This window comes from Hypoxylon fragiforme (assembly GCF_022984875.1).
Source record: "Hypoxylon fragiforme strain CBS 206.31 chromosome Unknown GGS25scaffold_6, whole genome shotgun sequence".
In the NCBI taxonomy this organism is placed as follows: Eukaryota; Fungi; Ascomycota; class Sordariomycetes; order Xylariales; family Hypoxylaceae; genus Hypoxylon; species Hypoxylon fragiforme.
In genome coordinates, this window is record NW_026054761.1 from 1,542,111 (window position 1) to 1,561,179 (window position 19,069).

Genomic DNA, 19,069 nt, shown 5'->3' on the forward strand with positions numbered 1-19,069 from the left:
GAAGGCCACTACTACTACTTGATATCACGGTAGTGTTCTGCGGAATATTGCGGTCCACCCCAGAGGGAAAGGCATGACAGCAATCTAACCTAAGGTATTCTAACACACAAAAAACATACATACATACCATATCCGGGTCCCTGGAGAAGGGGGAAACCCAGGGGCCCCCAGATGATAGCCAGGGAAAAGGGGAAATAGAAGGAAGACCGCCATATGCTCTTCGATGGTTGCCAAGGTGGCGTAGATCAGAGAATACTACATACTAATCATACCCAGGTATTATACCTAGTAGCTTACCTAGGCACGGTACGTATGAACTGAATACCAGGCACACATATAACGGTCCACGTATCGTCACTCTCTGGAGTTAGAGACCCGACCGCTGGAGAAGGGATCCGGCTAGTGTAAGTTCGGCTTCGGAAATATATTCTGTACGGGCAATGATGTGCGACACATACTCGTCGTAAAGGTAACGTCTCATGGGCTTTGCCGGGCTGGTACAATAACTGCCTAGCTACCTAGGTACATAGACTACGAGGTTTTCATTCTTTGGTCATTTTTCATCCTTTTTTTTCATCCTCTTATTATCAGACCTAGGTAGTAAGATAGGAGACATTGGTACACCAGGGGAACTATCTATTACGTATTATGCCTCACAGCGTTTGCCCAAAACTTCGTAGATACCTAGCTAGGCATTTACAATATTCCGAATATTCTAGAAAAGAGCTACCTATAGAGCATCGGAGTGACCTCCGCTCTACGACATCCAGCAAAAGTGAAATGGTATTTTTCAGCGAAAGCTTCACAGGTTTTGGTATAGGTTGCTTCTGGTTTAGCATCACCACAACTATCATATGATATCCATGCCTACTCACCTACATGTATACCTACCCTAGTAGTATCTATATAGTACGCACTGTATCCTGAGCCTCAAGTGAAAAACAAGGGAGGGCTGGGGACGGAACTTAACCGTCGGATCACATTCGACAAAGGCCTGCCTAGTAGGATAACTGCCTCCTCAACCAGAGAAGTGCATTTACTAGCCTCACTCTAACAGTCAAACCCAAACAGCAAACCAAGCACATAAACAAGGTAGGCAGATAAAAGGACGGCATTTCGTAGATACGTGACCGTGAGCCAACACACCCGACAGCCGGATAGACCACCTCGCTTCACTTTACAGCGGTAAGCTGTGAAGGAAAGAGACATCGCCTCGTAAACTTCGTCACAGGAGGCCCTTTAACAACAAAGCCTTGGTGGCACTAGGTATTCGAATGACTTGCATGCTAGTTACCAAATTACATGGCCTCAAAGAGGAGGGGGAGGGTGGGTTGTAAACTCTTCAGGCTCCCTTTATCGAACTACCTACCTTAGAAGCACATATCTGATATGGAAGATAGCAGACAGATCATTTGTTGAACTGTGTCCGCTGAGTCGTTTTCATAATCCCTCGACTTTTCAACTCCCCTACCTTAGGTATTGACAACGTAAGATTTTCCATGTAGGCTGGCGTACACGGTTATCTAAGGTTGTCAATACCTAACTAAGGTAGGGAGTTGAAAAGTCGAGGATAACACCTTCGCAAGCTGGAATGTTGGGTCCAGTGTCACGAAGACATCCTACCGAACTTCGGAATCGATGCAAATGATGTATATCAGAGATATAGGCTACCTAGTATCTATACCGTATGACTACTAGATATCTACATTAGGTAGATATAGCTACCTCAGATTTCATATCCAAGATAGGGGGCGAGTACGCGGGTATCTATCTTCCTCCGAAGCCCTTACTTCCTTCAAGCCGACAAAGCCCTTCTCATGGCACTTGAAGCATACTAGCTAGGTAGCCGAGCTGGCTACCCGAATAATACCCAAGGTACTTTATCCGTTCCGCTGGCCAGCATGACAGATCGATAAAAGCTTACAATGCAATAACCCTAGAACCCACATTCTTGGCTATCTAATCATCGTCTATCGACTATCGAAAGGCCCAGCCCAGCTCCATCATGGATGTAAATGCTCGTGACTGCATACCTAGAGTGAAAAGCTGCTGACCTAGATCTGGCTACCTGGTTTGAGGGCTATAGCTGATATCAGTTAAACGATACCGCGGTGGACGTCCGACTACCTAGTTAGACTGATATAAAGGCAGAGAGGAAGTTAGTTGTGTAGGTAGCTATGCGATGAAGTGGTGGACTCAACAATGATATCCACGAGTCTCTGCTACCTACCTGGTCTCGACTGGTATCTAGGGAGGTAGGCTACCTAGGTATATTACGTTGAGAGCATATAAGTACTAGAATAAGGGTACCTAGGTACGTTCTCTAATAGCTTACTAGGTAGCTTTCTGCTGTCACAACCTTTGGAATGCAAAACAATCAAACAAACGACCATAGTGGATAGTAACATTTGATTCGACAACCAGAAAATATCGGGGTATACCTAGTAACTACCTACGCACAACCTTAGCCATATCTTGTTCGCTCCCGCCAACACTCCTATTCCTGTAGATACGTGAGTATAATGCTGAGATAGGTACCGATACCCAGGCAATCTTGTTGTACCTTGCTTCCCAGGAACCGCCGTCAGACGCCCATAATGCTAAACAAACTCCCCTTAAACCTATCCCCCAATTAGAGACTGACTTGCTCGCTCGCTCGCTCATCTGCTAGCAACACTAGCAGCAGAAGACCTCACCCATCACTCCAGCTCCGCCGCAAACCCCGCCCTGGACGGATGTTGGCCCTGTGCTCGCGCATCATTCCAATCCCCATTCTTCCTGGGCGGGACTCCTCCCCCTCCTCTTCCTTGGGACTGCCCATATCCCGCACTACCCGGAGATGGCATCCGGTTGATACGTAGCGGTTCGGGAAAGGGGTTATGGTTATGATGACCAGCGCTCAATGCCGACCTATGACCGTACGGGTGCGCCTGGAATGGCTCGGTCTCCCGGCTAGCATACGGGCTCGACCCCGGACGTTGCTGTACGGAGTGCGTGGGGATCGACCCTGCTCTTGCTCCTGATGATGACGTGGGGGTGGCACGGTTACTAGTGGCAGAGGAGTAGCTTCCCACGCTGGACCCGGTATGGTGCGTTGCCACAGCGGCCTGCACCGCCGCCGGGGTGGCACGGCTCGTCACCTGCGACTTCTCCAGCAGCCTGGCCACGAGGGTCCCGTGGGCTTTCTTCAGCGTCTTCTTGACGAAGGAGGACATCATGAAGTTGCATCTTAGCTCGACGTCCTGTTTCGTACGTGTTAGTTATAGGACTTGACCCCGCTACTTATATACTACTGATACCCAGCTAGCATCTTGGAAGGGGGGGGGAGGGCGAGAGGAAGAGAAGGAGGGAGAGTGTAGGTTAAACTAGAAGTAAGGGAAAGGAGAAAAAAAAAAGTTACCTCGCGCAAGTAAAGCCCCTGCCTCGGCGCCCCAATGCCAAGCTCCACCGGCTCGAGCGGCTCGCCGGGCAGGGTGCCGTTGAGGCTCCAACGCTCGCGGATCTCAGTGCCCATGGGAGCGTACACGTGGGTCTGGATGCCGGTGGGGAGATCGTGGAAGGCGGCGGTGTAGGTGATGTCGCCGGTAGCGACGCCGCCGGGCAGGTACGATATCTTGTCCGTCAGGCTCCACCACACGCACCGCTGCTCCTCGGCCGGCGCATGGGCCGGCGGAGGGATCGGGTGCCGCTCGATCACCAGCGGATTCAGGTCGATCATCTCCACGTGGCTGTGCAGGAAGCTTATGACGGCCTCCCGTGTCACGCCCGCCGGCAGCGGCGAGATCGTTGTGAAGTTCGTTCGCTTCGATAGTGCCATTTTTTTGGCCCCCCCTTTCTTATTCCTTCCTTCTGTTTTTCCCTGGGTCGCTTCGATCATCAGCCGTCATTCGGCTTTTGAAGAATAAAAAGTTGGGTATCAAACTAGCGAACCCCGTCCAGAAGAAGCAGAACTTTTTTTTTTTAGAAAAAGGAAAAGAAAAAAAGGGATGCCAAGCGATCCCTGGAATGAGAAAACCACGACGCTTTCTTTATCTTACTATCTATCTGCCTGATCAGTTTTGCAAGGGAGATAAATTACTTGCAGAAAAAAAAAAGCTGCGTGTGATAAGTTGGGGAGGATGAACGTTGAAGATGAGATCCGATAAACGAGCAAGTAACCCGCTAGACAAGGGATAGGTAGGTACCAATAATAGCTATTAGATTAATACCTTACATAGGTAGGGCCAGATCTTATTTTTGGTATGATGTAGAGGGCGTATATAGAGGGTAGCTGGAATAAGCTGACCCAAGTATCTGGGTGAGTATCAGGCAGATAACGGTGAGAATGAATTTAAAGAAAAAAAAAGAAAAAAAGGTCTAAGGTTGTTAATTAACAAGTAGGAATGATATAATACGTGTAGATATTCTCATAAAGGAATCCAAATTGTTTCATACGAAGTAGGAAAAAGGTAAAACTTCTTTGCATTCGTTGAAATGGAAAAATACATAATAGTACTACTAGTAGTAAAGACGAAACATGCATCATGCATCATTTCTAATCCAATTGATTGGTCACATCCTACTCCTAATGCATTGTTGGCGTTTCTGCCAGCCTTTCCCTGCTATTGATGAGGCTATGTCAACCGTAGTACTGCTGAATACCCTAAAATAGAACGGCTTACGGAACATATATGCACTACCACTGCACTACAACTGCACTACAACTCCTTGTAATACTAAGAATCCTTTGGTTGGCTCGTTCGTAACCTCCAATACTATTTATTGTAGCTCCTCGGCAAGTACTAGGTACTAGGTTAGGTACCTACATGTAGGTTAGTACCTAGTAGCTTTGGGGCTAACATTGAATGGATGTCACCAATTAACCCTTGGCCTGGCAATCGTTTTTATACCTGGCCATTAACTCACATACATTATGTAGTATATACCTATAGATAGTCCAGGTATGTAGCCTTGAGGCATTCTTTATTTGCAAAATCCCGGCACTGCTACTATCCGTGACTGCCTAATAGGCCCCTACTACTATGTACCGGCATGGTAAGGTACCTAGGTAGGCAGGCAATCAGATTTGACTGCACCATCGGGCAAGGAATCCCGGAAGTTCGCAAGCTGCCGGTATCTCATCGAGCGCAACATCCAGTTTCCACATCTTGCCCTCTAGGCCGCCATGCGCAGCGTTGCTTCTACCACCTATGCCAGCTGGGATCAGTATGCCGAGGGAAACCAGACGTTCCCAGGCTACCGCAGCTACACCCCGGCCCCACGTTCTTGAGCCAGCTCCTATGGCTAACATGCCAGATGTAGCTGACTGAACTCGTTGCTTGCCCATCTGTGAGCTATACTCATCATATGCCATCGCGAAATTTACCGTGTCCGTATGAGCAACGATATCGAGCCGCGCCGCTGAAATGAGCAGTGCCAACTCTAGGTCTGACAGCGTTGCCAGCAGATGAAACTTCGAAGACGAAGGCTCGAGGGAAATGCATCCTGCCGACGGTGAAGGTACCACTAAATCCAATGAAGAAGCAGAAACTGTCGAGAGTGGTAGAATGCACGACGTGAGAAATGCCGGTACGGATTTGGATGTGTAATAGTTGTATTCGAGGTGGTCCTCGAAATTCGGCGTTTTACGCAGAGCCTGAGAAATAAGCATTAGTTGAGACCACAACCCTTCTAATATATAGTGGCAAAATATTACCTCAATCTTATTGTCCCAATAATCTCGAAACTCATATAGCCCCTTTAGGCTAGTATCGAAGCCTTCGTGGCCCAGGTCCTCCTCGTCTACGGAAAGCCCCTGCTTACACGTGTCCCAGTAGGCCGCCAGGGTCTTGGGAAGAGACATATAGACATATCGGTGGCTGAATCGACTTTTCACCCTCTTCTCTAAACTCTCTACCACGTCTATTCTTGTAGTTAGGCCTAGTACCGCAATTGGTGCTTTCCTTGCTTGGGCAATGTCGAATAAGTTATACAACAGAGTTTGGCGTGCATGTGTAGCAAACAGGTCGAACTCGTCAATGATGAATATGACGGACTTGGAGGTTACACCATCCTCGGCTCCCATGATTTCTGCCGGATGAGACAAGAGAGCTAACAGAGAAGCCATCGTATCGGCATAATTGCTGGTCTAGTTGAAGTTAGCCATCGTGATAATGAGCGTATTATATTGACACATTCGTACCTTGTTACTGGCATCGTCTTCGAGGTCCATCTCTTTGCCCAGTTGACGCCATATCTCTTTAAGAGCCAGCTTGTCATCGGTATGGATAAATCCATTGAGGCGCACAACGTGGAAGGCTTCTTGATGGCTAGCTCTGAGATTGGATACAATCTCTTCCATTAACGTAGTCTTGCCGCAACCTCTCGCACCAATAACCATCATTGAGTTGCCCTCCCCAGCTAATACCGTTTGTTCTACTAGCTGAAATGCCTTCTCATAAGCTTCCGTCTGGCCACAAAGCTTAATACGACGGTTTCCAGAACAACGATCTAACAGTACTCGTTGCATTTGTCGTAAATGTTGCTCAAAGTTTGGAATAGTAGGAACCTTGGAAGTTTTTGTCGCGCGAATTTGTTTCTTAGGGGCCGCTTTGGGGAGCTTTGTCGGTTGAGGCAAAACATCGTCTTGTGAGCAATTCCTACAGAGCCAGTCACCCTTGGGGATGACGGGTACGTTATAGCATTTCTGATGAACAGCCATATCGCAACCTTCGCAGAAAATGATTTCGTTCGGAGGTTCCGAGTCTGGGTTTGAACATATAGCACACACTTCGTCGTCTTCGCTCTCTTGTGAATCGCTTTCATCCCCGGAAGCTGGAATCTCGTCAGGAGTAACATCTATCATCTTTCTGGAACTCTTCTTTTTGTTAGGCTTCGATTGTATATCTTCGAAGAATATCTCATTCTCTTTATCACGACCTTCCTCGCTGAAAGCAACGCTCTTCAGCGGTCGACCAGGCTTCTTCTTTTGCGGCGAGAGTATGCCCTTGACATCTGGCACCTTAGCCGCAAGCGATGGTTTTGCGTTGCGTGCTGCAGATTGAACTTTGGCCGGCTTGGAACTCGGCATGCGTCCAACCGGCTCAGTAGGGGCCTTTGAAGATCGCCCCCTCCTCCGTGGTATATCCTGGGTTGCTTCATCGCGAATTGGGCTAGCTGGCTTCTTTTTTCGTGATTCAAGTAATCGTGCGCCCACGCTTTTACTCGAGGAAGTAGTCGATACCCTAGGTGTACTCTTCGTCCTCCTGGAGAGCGTGGTTCCAAGCTCATCTTGACTTGTCTCTGGGGCATTGTCGTTCTCCTCTTCTGAATCAGGGACATCGTAGATATTGGCGGGAGGAGGCTTGGTGTTTTTCGGTAGTATTTGGCCAAGCTTCTTATGTTTTATAGGGAGACTCAGTAGCCTCTTGGTTTCTTCGTCGTCATTCGGGGATTCGGGGACGGCGTAATCGACATCATTTGTCGATTTTGACTGGTTCGTAGCTGCATTCTTTTTGGCGTTCCCAAATCTACCTAAGCCAATAGCATTGCTAATTGCGGAGGTGATGGCAGAAAAGCCTTTAGGAGTGGATGGCGAAGAATTGGCGAGGTTATCGAGGCGGCGTCTCTTGACGGCAGATATTACGCTGGGCGTAGCAGCTGGTGATGAATCGAGCTCATCTTGAGGACGACTTCGCTTCCGTCGACCGGAGTTGGGTGTCCTGTCAGTCGTCATATTGAAATTGATAGCGCATTTAAATTCAAGTTTAGATCCATGGGTGGTCAAGTAACTTGAAGGGAAATGTAGGTCCACTTGGTTCAGTTATTTGGGAGGTGAATGGGAGACGAGAAACATTGAAGATGAAATGTTCCAATTAGATAATACCATGCTACGTACTGTGGTGGGCCTGGTGGCCCTTGCTTGCCTAAGAAGTTCCAAAATAAAAATGGGCCATAACTAACTAACTAATCGTCACGCAGCCGCACAAGTAAAACGCGACGCGCCTGCCGCTAAGTGCTTACAGGGTAGTTACCTAGGGCAGGCAATTTACGCGCCTTTAAAGTGGAATTTGACCTTGTCGCACAGCGCAATGCCCCTTGTATTTTGTACCTATTCCCCCAAGTCATCTGACTGCATCTTCACCTTTTCATCTTTCCCCCCTTTTGTAGTTATATGTAACCACATATTAGATGGCTTGATTATTGATGTACGAATTCTATAAAAAAAAATTTGGTCGTAGTATCTGCAATACTTTCTGAGACATATTTCTGATACAACGTGATATGTTGTTTCTAAGCTGACAAAAATGAAAGGAGAGGGAAAAAGGGGTGATTAAGGAGAAGGTCCAAATTGTAAGACTCATCCACCCAGAACACTCATGAAAGATCCTTGGAACCGCCTAAATGCCTAATGGCTCTGGATTATTGTCCGGCTTTACGTTTTCTTCATATAGAGCAACTTTAACGCCCTGGCTTGGCTTGCCAACGATCTCTGCTTCGTGTCGCTGCGAGTGCCAATCTTGACGGTACTCAAGACGATCATATTTCTGGAGAATCCTGATGACTAAATAGGTACATATACATTAGCACCCCCTCCGTATTAGTAAAAAAAATAAAATAAAACCATATGTCGTCATATAAGTTACTTACTACAATATGCCATCTCCGTCATGGCGAAGTTCTGTCCTACGCATATGCGTGGCCCTCCGTTAAAGGGTACGTAGTGCCACGGCTTTGGGGTCCAGTTTTCCCACCTCTCAGGGGAAAATATATCGGGGTCCTCAAACTTCTCCGATGTTGGGGGGTACAAGTCCTTTCGTCTCTGCATCGAGAGAGCGCTGTAGATCACGACATCCCCTTTCACCACCGCAATGGGAGGGTTGCCTGGTGTCGTAGGCAGCGTCGTGTCTTCTAGTGCGCTTCGCAGATTGTACGGCACTGCAGGGTACAGCCTCAGCGTCTCGTTCAAGGTATGTCTGAGGTAAGGCATGTCTTTGAGACTCTCATATGTAGGAGTCCCCGTACGACCGACCGAGTTGATGACCTCGTCGCGGAGCTTCTTGAACTGGTCGGGGTAGTGTGAAAGCTGGTAGAAAGCCCATGACAGAGTTGCAGCCGTCGTGTCCCGTCCGGCTAGGAGCACAGCGATGATCTGGTCGCGGAGGACCTGTCTATTACGCGTATACCTCCCGATACTATGCAGAAACGTAAAGTGCTTGTCAGAGTTCGATAACTTCTCAAGCTCTTCCTGCGGCAGTGCCAACGCTTGCTCGATATAGGGCATCACAAAACGATCAATCGTCTTAATCCCTTCCTTGTAGCGACGGCGGGAGAATAAAACCTCGAACGGTCTACGATGACAGGTTAGCGGATAACGCATAGGGGTAAAATTAGTTAAAGATTAATTTATTACCCAACGGCAGTCACCATCATCTGCGTTCTTTGGACATCGTTGAAGGCTTTGGCGAATTCACTCTGGGGGCTTTGGTCAGGTCAGTAACCAGCTGTGACTAACTTCGAGGAGCGTCGCATACTTGCTCAAACTATCGACACTCGCCCCGAGAAGGAAGTCTGTGGTGATGTCAAGAGTCATTCGATAGAAAAGGTCCATGATATCGACCGCCTGGCCTGATGGTGGGAGCTTTGAGAGGAGCATGGACACCCATCTTTCGAATGTCGCCAGGTCGCTGACTCTATCTCTAACGAACATTGGTCGGATCAAGCTGCGACTGTCGTGCCAGAGTTGGCCATCAGTTGTGAAGATACTGTCACCGAGGAAGGGTCGCCATAAGTCATGAAATGCCGGTCCCTTGCCAAATTCGGAGAATTGGGTAGTAAGCACAGCTTTGATGTGTTCTGGGTCTCTGGTGACTAGATATCTCTCTCTCGGCCTAGCTTGGAACTCAACACAGTTCGGACACTCGGGCGTTGCCTGGTCGAAGAAGCTATCAAACCTCTCTAAGAGTTGGTTCCTCATCTGGGCCTTGGCTGTACCAAGGAAGCACGGCGTGACTTTTATCTCGTATCTCGTCAGTCAGAGGAAATGGAACAATCGGAACCGACGGAATTCGACCATCTTCGGTCGACCTTTTGCAGTGCTCATCTTACCTGTGAGAAAATTCGATGCGAGGCAGGGCGCATGTACTCCCCCTATTTTTCGAATGCGATATTCGTGCCTCGTCCTTTGAATTGTGTAATAGACCAGGCCGCATGCGAGCGACAGCACACCAAGCGCCAGGAGCTGGCCGAACGATACTTGATTCAACATTGAAGCGTTAATCTGCTTCTCGCACAAATTTATAGTATAAACTTGGCATTTGTAGGTCAGAAATTCATATCTCTCAGATAACTTGGTAGATATGGATATTGTTACTAAGTATAACTACAGTCAGCAACGGGCAACGGCATTGTCGGTATCAGTAAGGGTATGAATCATACTATCAAACCTTGGTATGTACTTAGTAAGTAGGTAAGATTATTGTGAACGTCAGCTATTAGTCTTTTTCTCGATTTGAAAGACAGCTTCGGTATACATCTATACAATACAACCTCTGGCTATAATCTCTTCGGAACTTGAAGTTCCCCGCAACCCATCACAGCTGAGCAATACCTGGACACCTACCTAATGAAGACCCCGCAGACGAGCTAAGCACGTTTGAATGCATCCTTAGTGTCATTCAAGCGAACTGGTTTTACTTAAGGCTGTATCATAATTGAATAGTACCTACATAATACTAGTCTACAATGAGTTTTGATCACCAGACACTGATAAGTCCTAGAAAAAAGCATCAACCCCCCCTTTTTCCATCCCAAACGCCACCTACCTATGGCTCACGATAGGAGGTATCTATGCACACACACGAACCATCCTACAGCCCATCGCAAGCGAAGACGATTGCGACTGCCACTGCCACTGCCACTGCGACTACGCCTCCAATTCCCCGCCCGTCTCACGTCGCAACCCCAGCCCTAGCATCCCCTCCATCCGGAGCTCTCCCGTGTTTCCTATCCTCCTTGATCGCGTTCCTCTTCGAAGCCTGTTCCTCCTTCTTCCTACAGAATTCATCCATTCGTTAGCTTAAGCCACATGTAACACCTATCCAAGCTGCTCCCCCCTTTCCCCCCCTTTCTCTCTGTCTCTCTCTCGTGGGTTGCAGACATAGGTAGGGTAGGGCAGTTACTTACCGGTCAAGATCACTCGCCAAATCCGGCTGCTCGCCCGTAGCCCCGGGCTTCCTCCTCACCACGCTCGCGACATCGCCTTCGCCCGACGCGCGCATCTGCTCGCCGTCCAGTTCGCCGCGATGGCCGCCTTGCTCTTCCTGCTCCACCACCGCCGCCGTGCGCCCGAATCGCTCCTCGCCTGCTGGGGCGCCGTGGATCCCGTAGCCCAGGCTCGAGGGCGTGGCTTCGTCGATGCTGCTACTGCCACCGCCGACGCGACTGCTGCTGGGCGGCATGCGCTCGTCGGTGGGTGAGGGGTTGTTGTTGCCGTGTGCGCCCTGTCGTTGTTGTTGCTGCACCTCGGAAGGGGTTGAGGACGCTGGGTTCGCTGGCGTCGTGTAGGCGGTGTTCTTGGGGGGCTGGGCGGGTCCGGAGGGGTCCATCTTCAGTTGATTGACAGGCAGGTAACGTATGTATATCTTCAATTGTCTAGAAGTAAGTGATGGAGTTTGACTAGTTAGTGAATTCAATGCCGTAGATTTTATTATTATTTACCTAAAGGTAAGTACCTAGTATGTTTCGAGTTGGTAAAAAGGAAAGTTATGAAATGCGTAATGAGATTTGCAAGATTGGGTTACTCACTTAGTACCTAGTACCTAGGGTAGGCAAGCAAACTCAAAGCTCGCCCTATGACGCGATGTCTAATCCATGACGTTGACGGCTTTGACCAACTACCTACCTAAAATTAGGGGGGGCGGTTTACCCCAGATTACCCTACATAGTGCTTGCATTAGGCCGTTTGCTTAGGTACCCGTTAAAGCATTACTGCCACTCTATTTGAACTACCGCAGGCGCTTGTCCTAATGCGACATTGAAATTATTAGTCATCAAGTTGCTTTTGTGTGGTGTTGCGATGTTAGAGATATATGGGTATGGAGTATCGTGAGATTCAAAGGAGACATTGATGAAAATTATTCTTATTCTGTTAGAATAATGTACCAAGATAGTTAATTTATATGTAGTAGGGCGTGATAGGATGTAATGAAAAGGAAGATAAAAAAAGAATAAAAAGAAGACGATGTCCATTTCAGGAGAAAGAAGGAAGGGATTCTTTTTGAAAAAAAAAATGAAAAAAAAAGAGAATTCACAGAAGCTGCCATGGTCTAGTGGTGGGTGTTTGAACTTACCATTGGGAGGAAATTCGCCGCCCGGGCGGCTTGTATTGCTAGATGCTGCAGCTAGTTAGTATAGTTAGTAGTCATCCCCCAATGGTGGACGCTTCGTCCGCCCAGTTTTCCTCCACTGGCTCGTCAGCCAAACAACCAAACCCCAGAGCCTGGAATCGCGGTCATCAGGCCTCAGACCGTCGGAGAGAGCTCGGTGCTGCAAAGTCTGGAACTGGTGGTTTTTTCCCTCTGGGCGATTCGAACCGTCGACCTACAGAATCATTAGCTTTAAGGTTTTTTAGAAATCCCAAGATGGAACCACTAGGCCATAGCAGTTTTCTGTGAATACCAGATGTACGTTTACGGGGACCTATAAGTTTTAGTTCGGCAGGAAGGTGGTGTTGATGCCTCAGGAGAGGTGTTCGTACCTTGGGTGCGCACCTAGGTTAGTACCTACGTACCCCCACAGGGACTAATAATCTTCCAGCTCCAACATTCACTCCAGATCTTCTACCTTGGTACGTACTACTTAAACCTATGTGGGTAGGTAGAGCTGTCTCAACAACATCAAGTCTTACGGGCTTGCGATCTAATGACAAAGAAGTCTCAGGAGGCATGTTTGTAAAGATCTACAGCTTCTCTAATCTTACTGCTTAGCAAGTTACCAGCAAGTGCTTGCTAGATAGATTTTATATTTTAATAGCGAGGCCCAAATAACCTACATAGGACCTAGGGCAGTCGATATTTGGACCGTAGAACCTCCCATACTTCTCTCATATATTAATATTCATATAAAGTACTAGGCTGAGCGTGTTGCGCCAGGTTGACAAGCCTCATGTACCACGTAGAAATATGGAACAATTAGATTAAGTTGGTGTGTCTTCTACCACACCTAGATGATACGTAAACCTCCCAGACATTATACTCTGCTCTTCGGAAGGCACCCGATAACACTAAAAATAGGTATAGTACAGTACTTGATCAGGGTTGCGTAGTTCTCAAGGGAAAAAAAACACGTACTAGATCCTTTGTATAGTAGTCAGGGAATACGATATAGAGAGAATGGTAGCGATATTCCATAGTACAAAAGCTCCATAGGTTGAGCGCAAGTACATTATATAATCACGATTGTAGCTCGTTATGGTCTGGAGAGTTCCTATGGAAGGACCGATTCCCACGAAACATGTGACGTAGGAGAAGGGAAACAAGGGAAATCCTATACCAGGTTCGCTTTTGCCGTGTAGTCTTTTGGTATGACGGAGCTGAGAGTCGTCATATAGACTCTGTCAAGGGTCTTCATGGGGACTACACGGGGGACTAGATAGAGCCAAGACAGTTTACACGTATATGTAACTTCATAGCCTCCAAGAGATGTTAGAAATCCCCGCGCAACATCGGTGTTATTCTGCATCTCCTAGGCTTCGCCTTGTGACAGGCTCCATAGTCTCTACCAACCCGTCAGAGTTCTGGGCCGATTACATTGTCCAGTCGTCGATTAACACGGGCTATTTTAGAGAATTGAGGCTCAAAAGGTGTAAGCGAGCGTCTCCATAATAGCCAGCAACCACGAGTAGAAGCTCGGTAACCAAACGGTCAGGCACTGCCATAGTTTGCTGGCTTAGAAAAGGGGTAACGGACGTCAAAATAGGGTCATGTGACCTATGAATAGTACAATATGCACGGACCACCACATCAAAGCTGAATTAATCAATTTTCCAATATTGAAGAATTCATTCATACTGTTCTTCACTAAATTTGTTCACAGCACAAAGTGCGTAATCTTACAAAAACACTCTTCTTTTACATCCATATATGACCTACCTAAGTAAGGTACATACATCATAAGTGTCGAGGGAAAAAAATAAAGGCCGGGTGAATCATCAGCCAATATGGGTCGACCGAAGCGCGACATACGTGCTGCTGCCGAGGAGTCAACTACGCCCCCGGCCCAACTCACGCAGTCGCAGTCGCTCGCCAGGGTGATCAAAGCCGAGGGTAACAGCCTCTACAGCTGCTCTCTGCCCAACAAGCGTACCGTGCTCGTCGAGCTTGCAGCTCGCTTCCGCAACACGATCTGGATCAAACGCGGCGGCTATGTCCTAGTAGATCTGGCTGACCCCAAGGAGCAAAAGGGCAAGGTGGAGGGCGAGGTTGTAAATGTCGTCCGCGACGAGAAGGAATGGCGGAAGCAGAGTTTTTGGTTAGTAAATTTGGGTTTGCTACCAAGGAGTATCACGCTCATGCTGTGTGTCTAGGCCTAATGAATTTCCCCGATCTACCTATGATGATTCGGAGGACGAAGAATCGACTGTGGGCCGGATGCCGCCGTCAGATTCAGAGGATGAGGACTGAATGCGTATATTTCATCTTTCACCAAGGTCTCAATCATCCTTGCGCTCGCGAGTATAGCCAGGTACAAACCTAGCACTGCTATCCTGCTGGATAGCTATTAAGCCAACCGTTACAGCCAATACGCCCACCACGACGCCCGAGCTGATAGGGGTGCTTGGGAAGACATTCCAAGCCCACTCCTGGAGAGCCCAGAGTCCGTATTGAATAAGGGGATGGACTCCGCTGCGCCAGAGGAGGTATGGAGTGGACCATGCGAGATAAGAGTAGAACTGGTAATGCAGACTACGGGCGAAGAGAAGCCCTATAACGTTTGCGGAGAGAATGGTAGTCATCACATACTCGGGTGTAACGCGTGATGCTACCTGAGGCTCTTCCTGGGGGCTGAAAGGAGACTTTAGCTGCAAGACCGCCATAATCATGGCCGATAGGGGCTTGCCAGCTGGCTTTAGCCACTTGTTGACAATAAATCCCGTTAGAACCAAAGCATGCATGGTGAGAAGGGCCAAGGAGAATGGCCGGCTAAGAAATACTTCTTCTCCCACAAAACGCCAGTTGACGGTCCATTTGAAGAAGAACTGTCTAGTTAGCTCAAAGGCTTTGCTCAAGTAACCCTTGGCGTTTTCTTGTAAGAAGGGAGTGGCAATGGCGATGTGGATGTAAAGCATGATCCTGGCGCATCTTAGACTACCCGAAAACCCTCGTCCGAGCAGTAGGACAATGCCCACAGCCGGTAGCACTAGCAGTAATGACATCTTGATTCCCAACCCCCATGCATACGCAATGCTGCCGGCAGTCCAATCGCGTCGTTGGAATAGAAATATGGCGAGCCAAAGGAAGAAGGCAGCGAAACAGTCATTGAAACAGCGCAAGACGAAAACACTATGGAGTCGCTTCGACAGGACGAGGAGAGGGAAGACGTATAGTGGAACCTTCCGAGGCGGGTTCGCGTTAGTAGATCCATGGATAGCTGTAGTTAACTCCATGACTTCTTTTACTCACTTTTGCCTTCCAGTAGCATATCATCACCAATGCCAATGTTGCCAAGTATAGGGCCGCGAACAGATTCTGGGCCAGATAGATATCCTTTCCTTCGTCGGTGATATAATAGAGCGCAGTGTATGTATAGACGTGGGCAGCCGGGTAGACGAGGGGACCTGTGCCTCCCTTGATCTTGGTGTAGTCGTATTCGCCTGACACAAATTGCGCAACCTGCTCCATGTATGCCTTCCAATCGATCTCGGTATCTATAGAACAGCAAATTGTCAGCAAGATGGTCTAACAACACTAAATAGCTATGCTAGAGGATGTCGTCAATGGCACTCACAGGGGATTTTCCATATGACAAGCGCGCAAAGGATGGAATCAAGGAGGATTAGGCATGGTGGAATGAGCTTTGACAAGGGGCTACGACGATTTGCTATGTCGAAGACCAAATTGACTGCTTGCGAAACAAGACCAGGCTCCTTTTTGGCCATTTTAAGTTGTCATCGGCGTTGTCGTATATGTAGTCTTATGGTGAAGATGAATTATTTGCAGTTTGTGCAGTTTGATGTATAACGAAGTAGTTAACTAGTTATGCATATGTAGCTTGAGTAGAATGCAGCTATGCCATGCGCTAGCTAGTTTAGGCCTAGACCATCCGTAGCATGTGGGGCGGTATGCATTCCATAATTTCCATTTATTGAACTCCCAAAATAAATGTGGGTCGATCTCCCTGAGTCTCGAGATAACCTCGTCCGTTCAGATTACTATGGGATTTAACATGCCTCATTCACGAGCCCTACAACATCCTCTGCGCAGCCGTACGAGCCCTGGTATCCCCAGCCAGCGTGCCCGTAATTATGAACGACCCAGGTCCCGTCAATTTTCTCCTTCTCGATCCTTACGCCACCATTTCTATATGGGCGGAGACCAACGCCGTGGCGGACAATATCTAAGCCCTCCACCCCCTTTCCGTTCGTAAGCTCAGGCATCATCTCCACTGCCCGCCGCATGATCCGCATAGCTATATTCGGGTCCGGCTGGCTCTCCCACTGCCCCTTTTGATAGGTACCCCCCAAGATCGTGCCTCCCCCGGAAGCCCGCATCATAATGTAGGCGACTTCGTCGTCGGCGTCATCCGTGCCGGACTTGGTGATCATGTACGGCGCCTCATTTCGGACCACGACGACCTGGCCGCGGACCGGCACGACGTTCTGGTCCATGACCCCGCCGAGCCGGCAAGACATCAAGCCCGTCGTATTAACAACGACATCGGCTGCCTTGCCGGTGTGGCTCAGCGCCGCCGCCTCGGAGATGTGCTTCACCTGGCCGCGGCGGAACACGACGCCGTTGGCCCTGCACTTGCCGAGGAGCCACGGCAGGTAGAGCATGACGTTGATGCAGACGGAGCCGAACTCGCAGCCCGACGCCATGCCCTCGGGAAGCTCCTCCGCCGAGAGCTCGCGGAAATCGTCGAAGAGGTCCCGGTACCATGGGTTCTCCTGAAACAGCCCGTCGAAGCTGTAGCCGCCGCTCCTCAGCTTCTCGAGGTCCTTCTCCCGACGGTACACGCGAGACTCTGTGCTTGCAATGGTTATTATTTAGACCTGTTCAATCTTCTTCTCCTTCCTCTTCCTCTTCTACTACCACTGCTGCTGGTATCACTACTACAGTCGGCTTTGACTCACTCAATTCATGGATACCAGCCTCGGGCACCTCGGTCGCGAGCCGCTTCATTTCCGGCCAGGTGCGACGCTCCCACGAGCTATTCCCCGCGGTCGACATGCTGTTACAAGCAGCGTGTGAGCATCACCAACCATCCTGGATTTTATGACAAGATTTTTTCCCTCTTACGGTAAGACATTCGCACCAGCAAACGGCGACGCGTACTCGATGTCGTAGTCGCCCGGCATATGCTTGGCGACAACGGTGATGACATTATCCTTCTGCTTCGACAGGAGATACGCCGACGTAAGACCGGAGACGCCCGCCCTGCAAAAAAAAAAAAGTTGAGCGGTTAGCTGGGGGAGGTTCTCTTCCGCTTTGTCACATAATTGACCTGGGGAAAACATGCCCTACGACTACGATATTCGGCATTTTGGCCAGGTACCCGTAGAATAATATCCCGAAGCGCAAGTTCCTAACTGGCTCGGTTAGTATAGTACCTTGCTGGCAGTAAGTAAGTATCCTGTAACCCGGATCCTGCTTCCTGTTTCCTTGTTTTTTCTTTTTTTCGAAACACCCCGGATCGAACCACAATCTCGAGCACACGAAACAAACCCAAAAATGAAAGGGGGATGATATACAGTATGATGTACGTAGGAGTAGCAACTCTTCAGTTATTAGAAGTACAGCGGAAAATGCAAACTCTGAGTATCATATCATTAAATATGCCACGCTTAGCGACGGATTGCACAGGCTTTGAATCTTAAAAGTTAAGTATCGTCAACGGCTTGTGAGTCATTGCCGAGATAATCGTTCGATAGCTAGCTTAAGCTAGTAGGTAACTTAGGTAGGTAAGCGTCGTTGAAAAAGAACATGCTATAATTACCTACATACTACACTACCTATACACCTACTATACATAGTAGCACCTTATTTAACTTAGCATACATACATACATACATACATACATACATAGTACCTACATATTTGGGTAGTAGGTAATCTAGCACCTCCGCATCGGCACCCCCGCTTCTCGGATGGGCAGTTGGCTTTGCCGCGGAATGGATCGCACCCGTTCTGTGGGGTTCCCGGAAGTCCGGTTTGAGGCCGATCTTTGTCACATATCAGTACCTAATTCCCCTCCCCCCATTTATTTATTTATTTAACTGTAAGTACATGTCGTATTGGGACTTAGGTAATGAGCAAGCTCCGCGGGTATACGGCTCCAAACGAGGAGAGAGACACGATGGGAGCATTTACTGGCAATTAGCTGGAATGGCATGTGGTTAAGCCAAGTTAGGCGAAACCAGGGGAGGGGCCTTTCTTTCTGTATTGCACCAAGGCAAGGCAAGGAAACATCCCTACCTGATATTCTATTAAGGGGTTTGATTCCGATATCCCATACAGGATTTACTTGGTTCTGTTTTGCTTGATTTTCCCCGTCTGCTATCTCGTAATCTACCTACCTGGATAAGCATCACCCAAGGTAGATGTCTAAATGCCCCTAGGTTGGCAATTAAACATCCCCGCGTGGCATGAAGACTGCGCGATGATGCATGCTACTGCAGGTAGACAGTCATCCCATAGAAGACAATAAGGGCGACTCAAGCTGGCTCGGCTGGGTATACATAGGCGGTAGCCAGGAACGTCACCAGGCGTCTAGATACACCAGGCTCTACCTAGGATACGCCCTCGTTTACGACTAGCAGGGTATGACCTACGCCTCCTTTTCGTTTTTGGGTCGGGAAAGGAGCGAGCCGCGA

The 19,069-nt window shown here is 48.5% G+C and overlaps 7 protein-coding genes across 7 annotated transcripts; 1 reads left to right on the forward strand and 6 right to left on the reverse strand.

The window, feature by feature from the left end:
• Window positions 1-2,313: 2,313 nt before the first annotated feature.
• Window positions 2,314-4,468, reverse strand: GGS25DRAFT_495001 (uncharacterized protein). The gene is made up of 3 exons (XM_049261408.1): window positions 4,214-4,468; window positions 3,401-3,867; window positions 2,314-3,242 (listed from the first exon to the last, which is right to left on the reverse strand). The coding sequence occupies exons 2-3, from the start codon at window positions 3,815-3,817 to the stop codon at window positions 2,700-2,702; spliced, it is 960 nt and encodes a 319-aa protein (XP_049115664.1). The 5' UTR covers window positions 3,818-3,867; window positions 4,214-4,468; the 3' UTR covers window positions 2,314-2,699.
• GGS25DRAFT_495006 (origin recognition complex subunit 4 C-terminus-domain-containing protein) lies at window positions 4,449-7,984 on the reverse strand. The gene is made up of 4 exons (XM_049261409.1): window positions 6,182-7,984; window positions 5,696-6,127; window positions 4,910-5,635; window positions 4,449-4,801 (listed from the first exon to the last, which is right to left on the reverse strand). Exons 1-3 carry the CDS (start codon window positions 7,712-7,714, stop codon window positions 5,060-5,062), a joined length of 2,541 nt encoding a protein of 846 aa, XP_049115665.1. The 5' UTR covers window positions 7,715-7,984; the 3' UTR covers window positions 4,449-4,801; window positions 4,910-5,059.
• Window positions 7,985-8,289: 305 nt separating this feature from the next.
• GGS25DRAFT_324678 (cytochrome P450 monooxygenase CYP539B5) lies at window positions 8,290-10,651 on the reverse strand. Its single transcript, XM_049257860.1, has 6 exons — window positions 10,425-10,651; window positions 10,087-10,287; window positions 9,513-9,990; window positions 9,392-9,460; window positions 8,629-9,329; window positions 8,290-8,542 (listed from the first exon to the last, which is right to left on the reverse strand). The coding sequence occupies exons 2-6, from the start codon at window positions 10,244-10,246 to the stop codon at window positions 8,379-8,381; spliced, it is 1,572 nt and encodes a 523-aa protein (XP_049115666.1). The 5' UTR covers window positions 10,247-10,287; window positions 10,425-10,651; the 3' UTR covers window positions 8,290-8,378.
• A 1-nt stretch (window position 10,652) lies between these two features.
• GGS25DRAFT_324681 (uncharacterized protein) lies at window positions 10,653-11,782 on the reverse strand. Its single transcript, XM_049257861.1, has 3 exons — window positions 11,698-11,782; window positions 11,164-11,631; window positions 10,653-11,031 (listed from the first exon to the last, which is right to left on the reverse strand). The coding sequence occupies exons 2-3, from the start codon at window positions 11,583-11,585 to the stop codon at window positions 10,929-10,931; spliced, it is 525 nt and encodes a 174-aa protein (XP_049115667.1). The 5' UTR covers window positions 11,586-11,631; window positions 11,698-11,782; the 3' UTR covers window positions 10,653-10,928.
• A 2,415-nt stretch (window positions 11,783-14,197) lies between these two features.
• On the forward strand, window positions 14,198-14,660 carry GGS25DRAFT_522789 (nucleic acid-binding protein; the record flags this gene model as incomplete). Its single annotated transcript, XM_049264303.1, has 2 exons — window positions 14,198-14,508; window positions 14,564-14,660. The coding sequence occupies 2 exons, from the start codon at window positions 14,198-14,200 to the stop codon at window positions 14,658-14,660; spliced, it is 408 nt and encodes a 135-aa protein (XP_049115668.1).
• GGS25DRAFT_324759 (glycosyltransferase family 58 protein) lies at window positions 14,627-16,207 on the reverse strand. The gene is made up of 3 exons (XM_049257862.1): window positions 15,985-16,207; window positions 15,660-15,904; window positions 14,627-15,589 (listed from the first exon to the last, which is right to left on the reverse strand). The coding sequence occupies exons 1-3, from the start codon at window positions 16,133-16,135 to the stop codon at window positions 14,690-14,692; spliced, it is 1,296 nt and encodes a 431-aa protein (XP_049115669.1). The 5' UTR covers window positions 16,136-16,207; the 3' UTR covers window positions 14,627-14,689.
• Window positions 16,199-18,215, reverse strand: GGS25DRAFT_495032 (FAD dependent oxidoreductase). The gene is made up of 4 exons (XM_049261410.1): window positions 17,716-18,215; window positions 17,496-17,633; window positions 17,330-17,427; window positions 16,199-17,220 (listed from the first exon to the last, which is right to left on the reverse strand). Exons 1-4 carry the CDS (start codon window positions 17,736-17,738, stop codon window positions 16,418-16,420), a joined length of 1,062 nt encoding a protein of 353 aa, XP_049115670.1. The 5' UTR covers window positions 17,739-18,215; the 3' UTR covers window positions 16,199-16,417.
• Window positions 18,216-19,069: the final 854 nt, after the last annotated feature.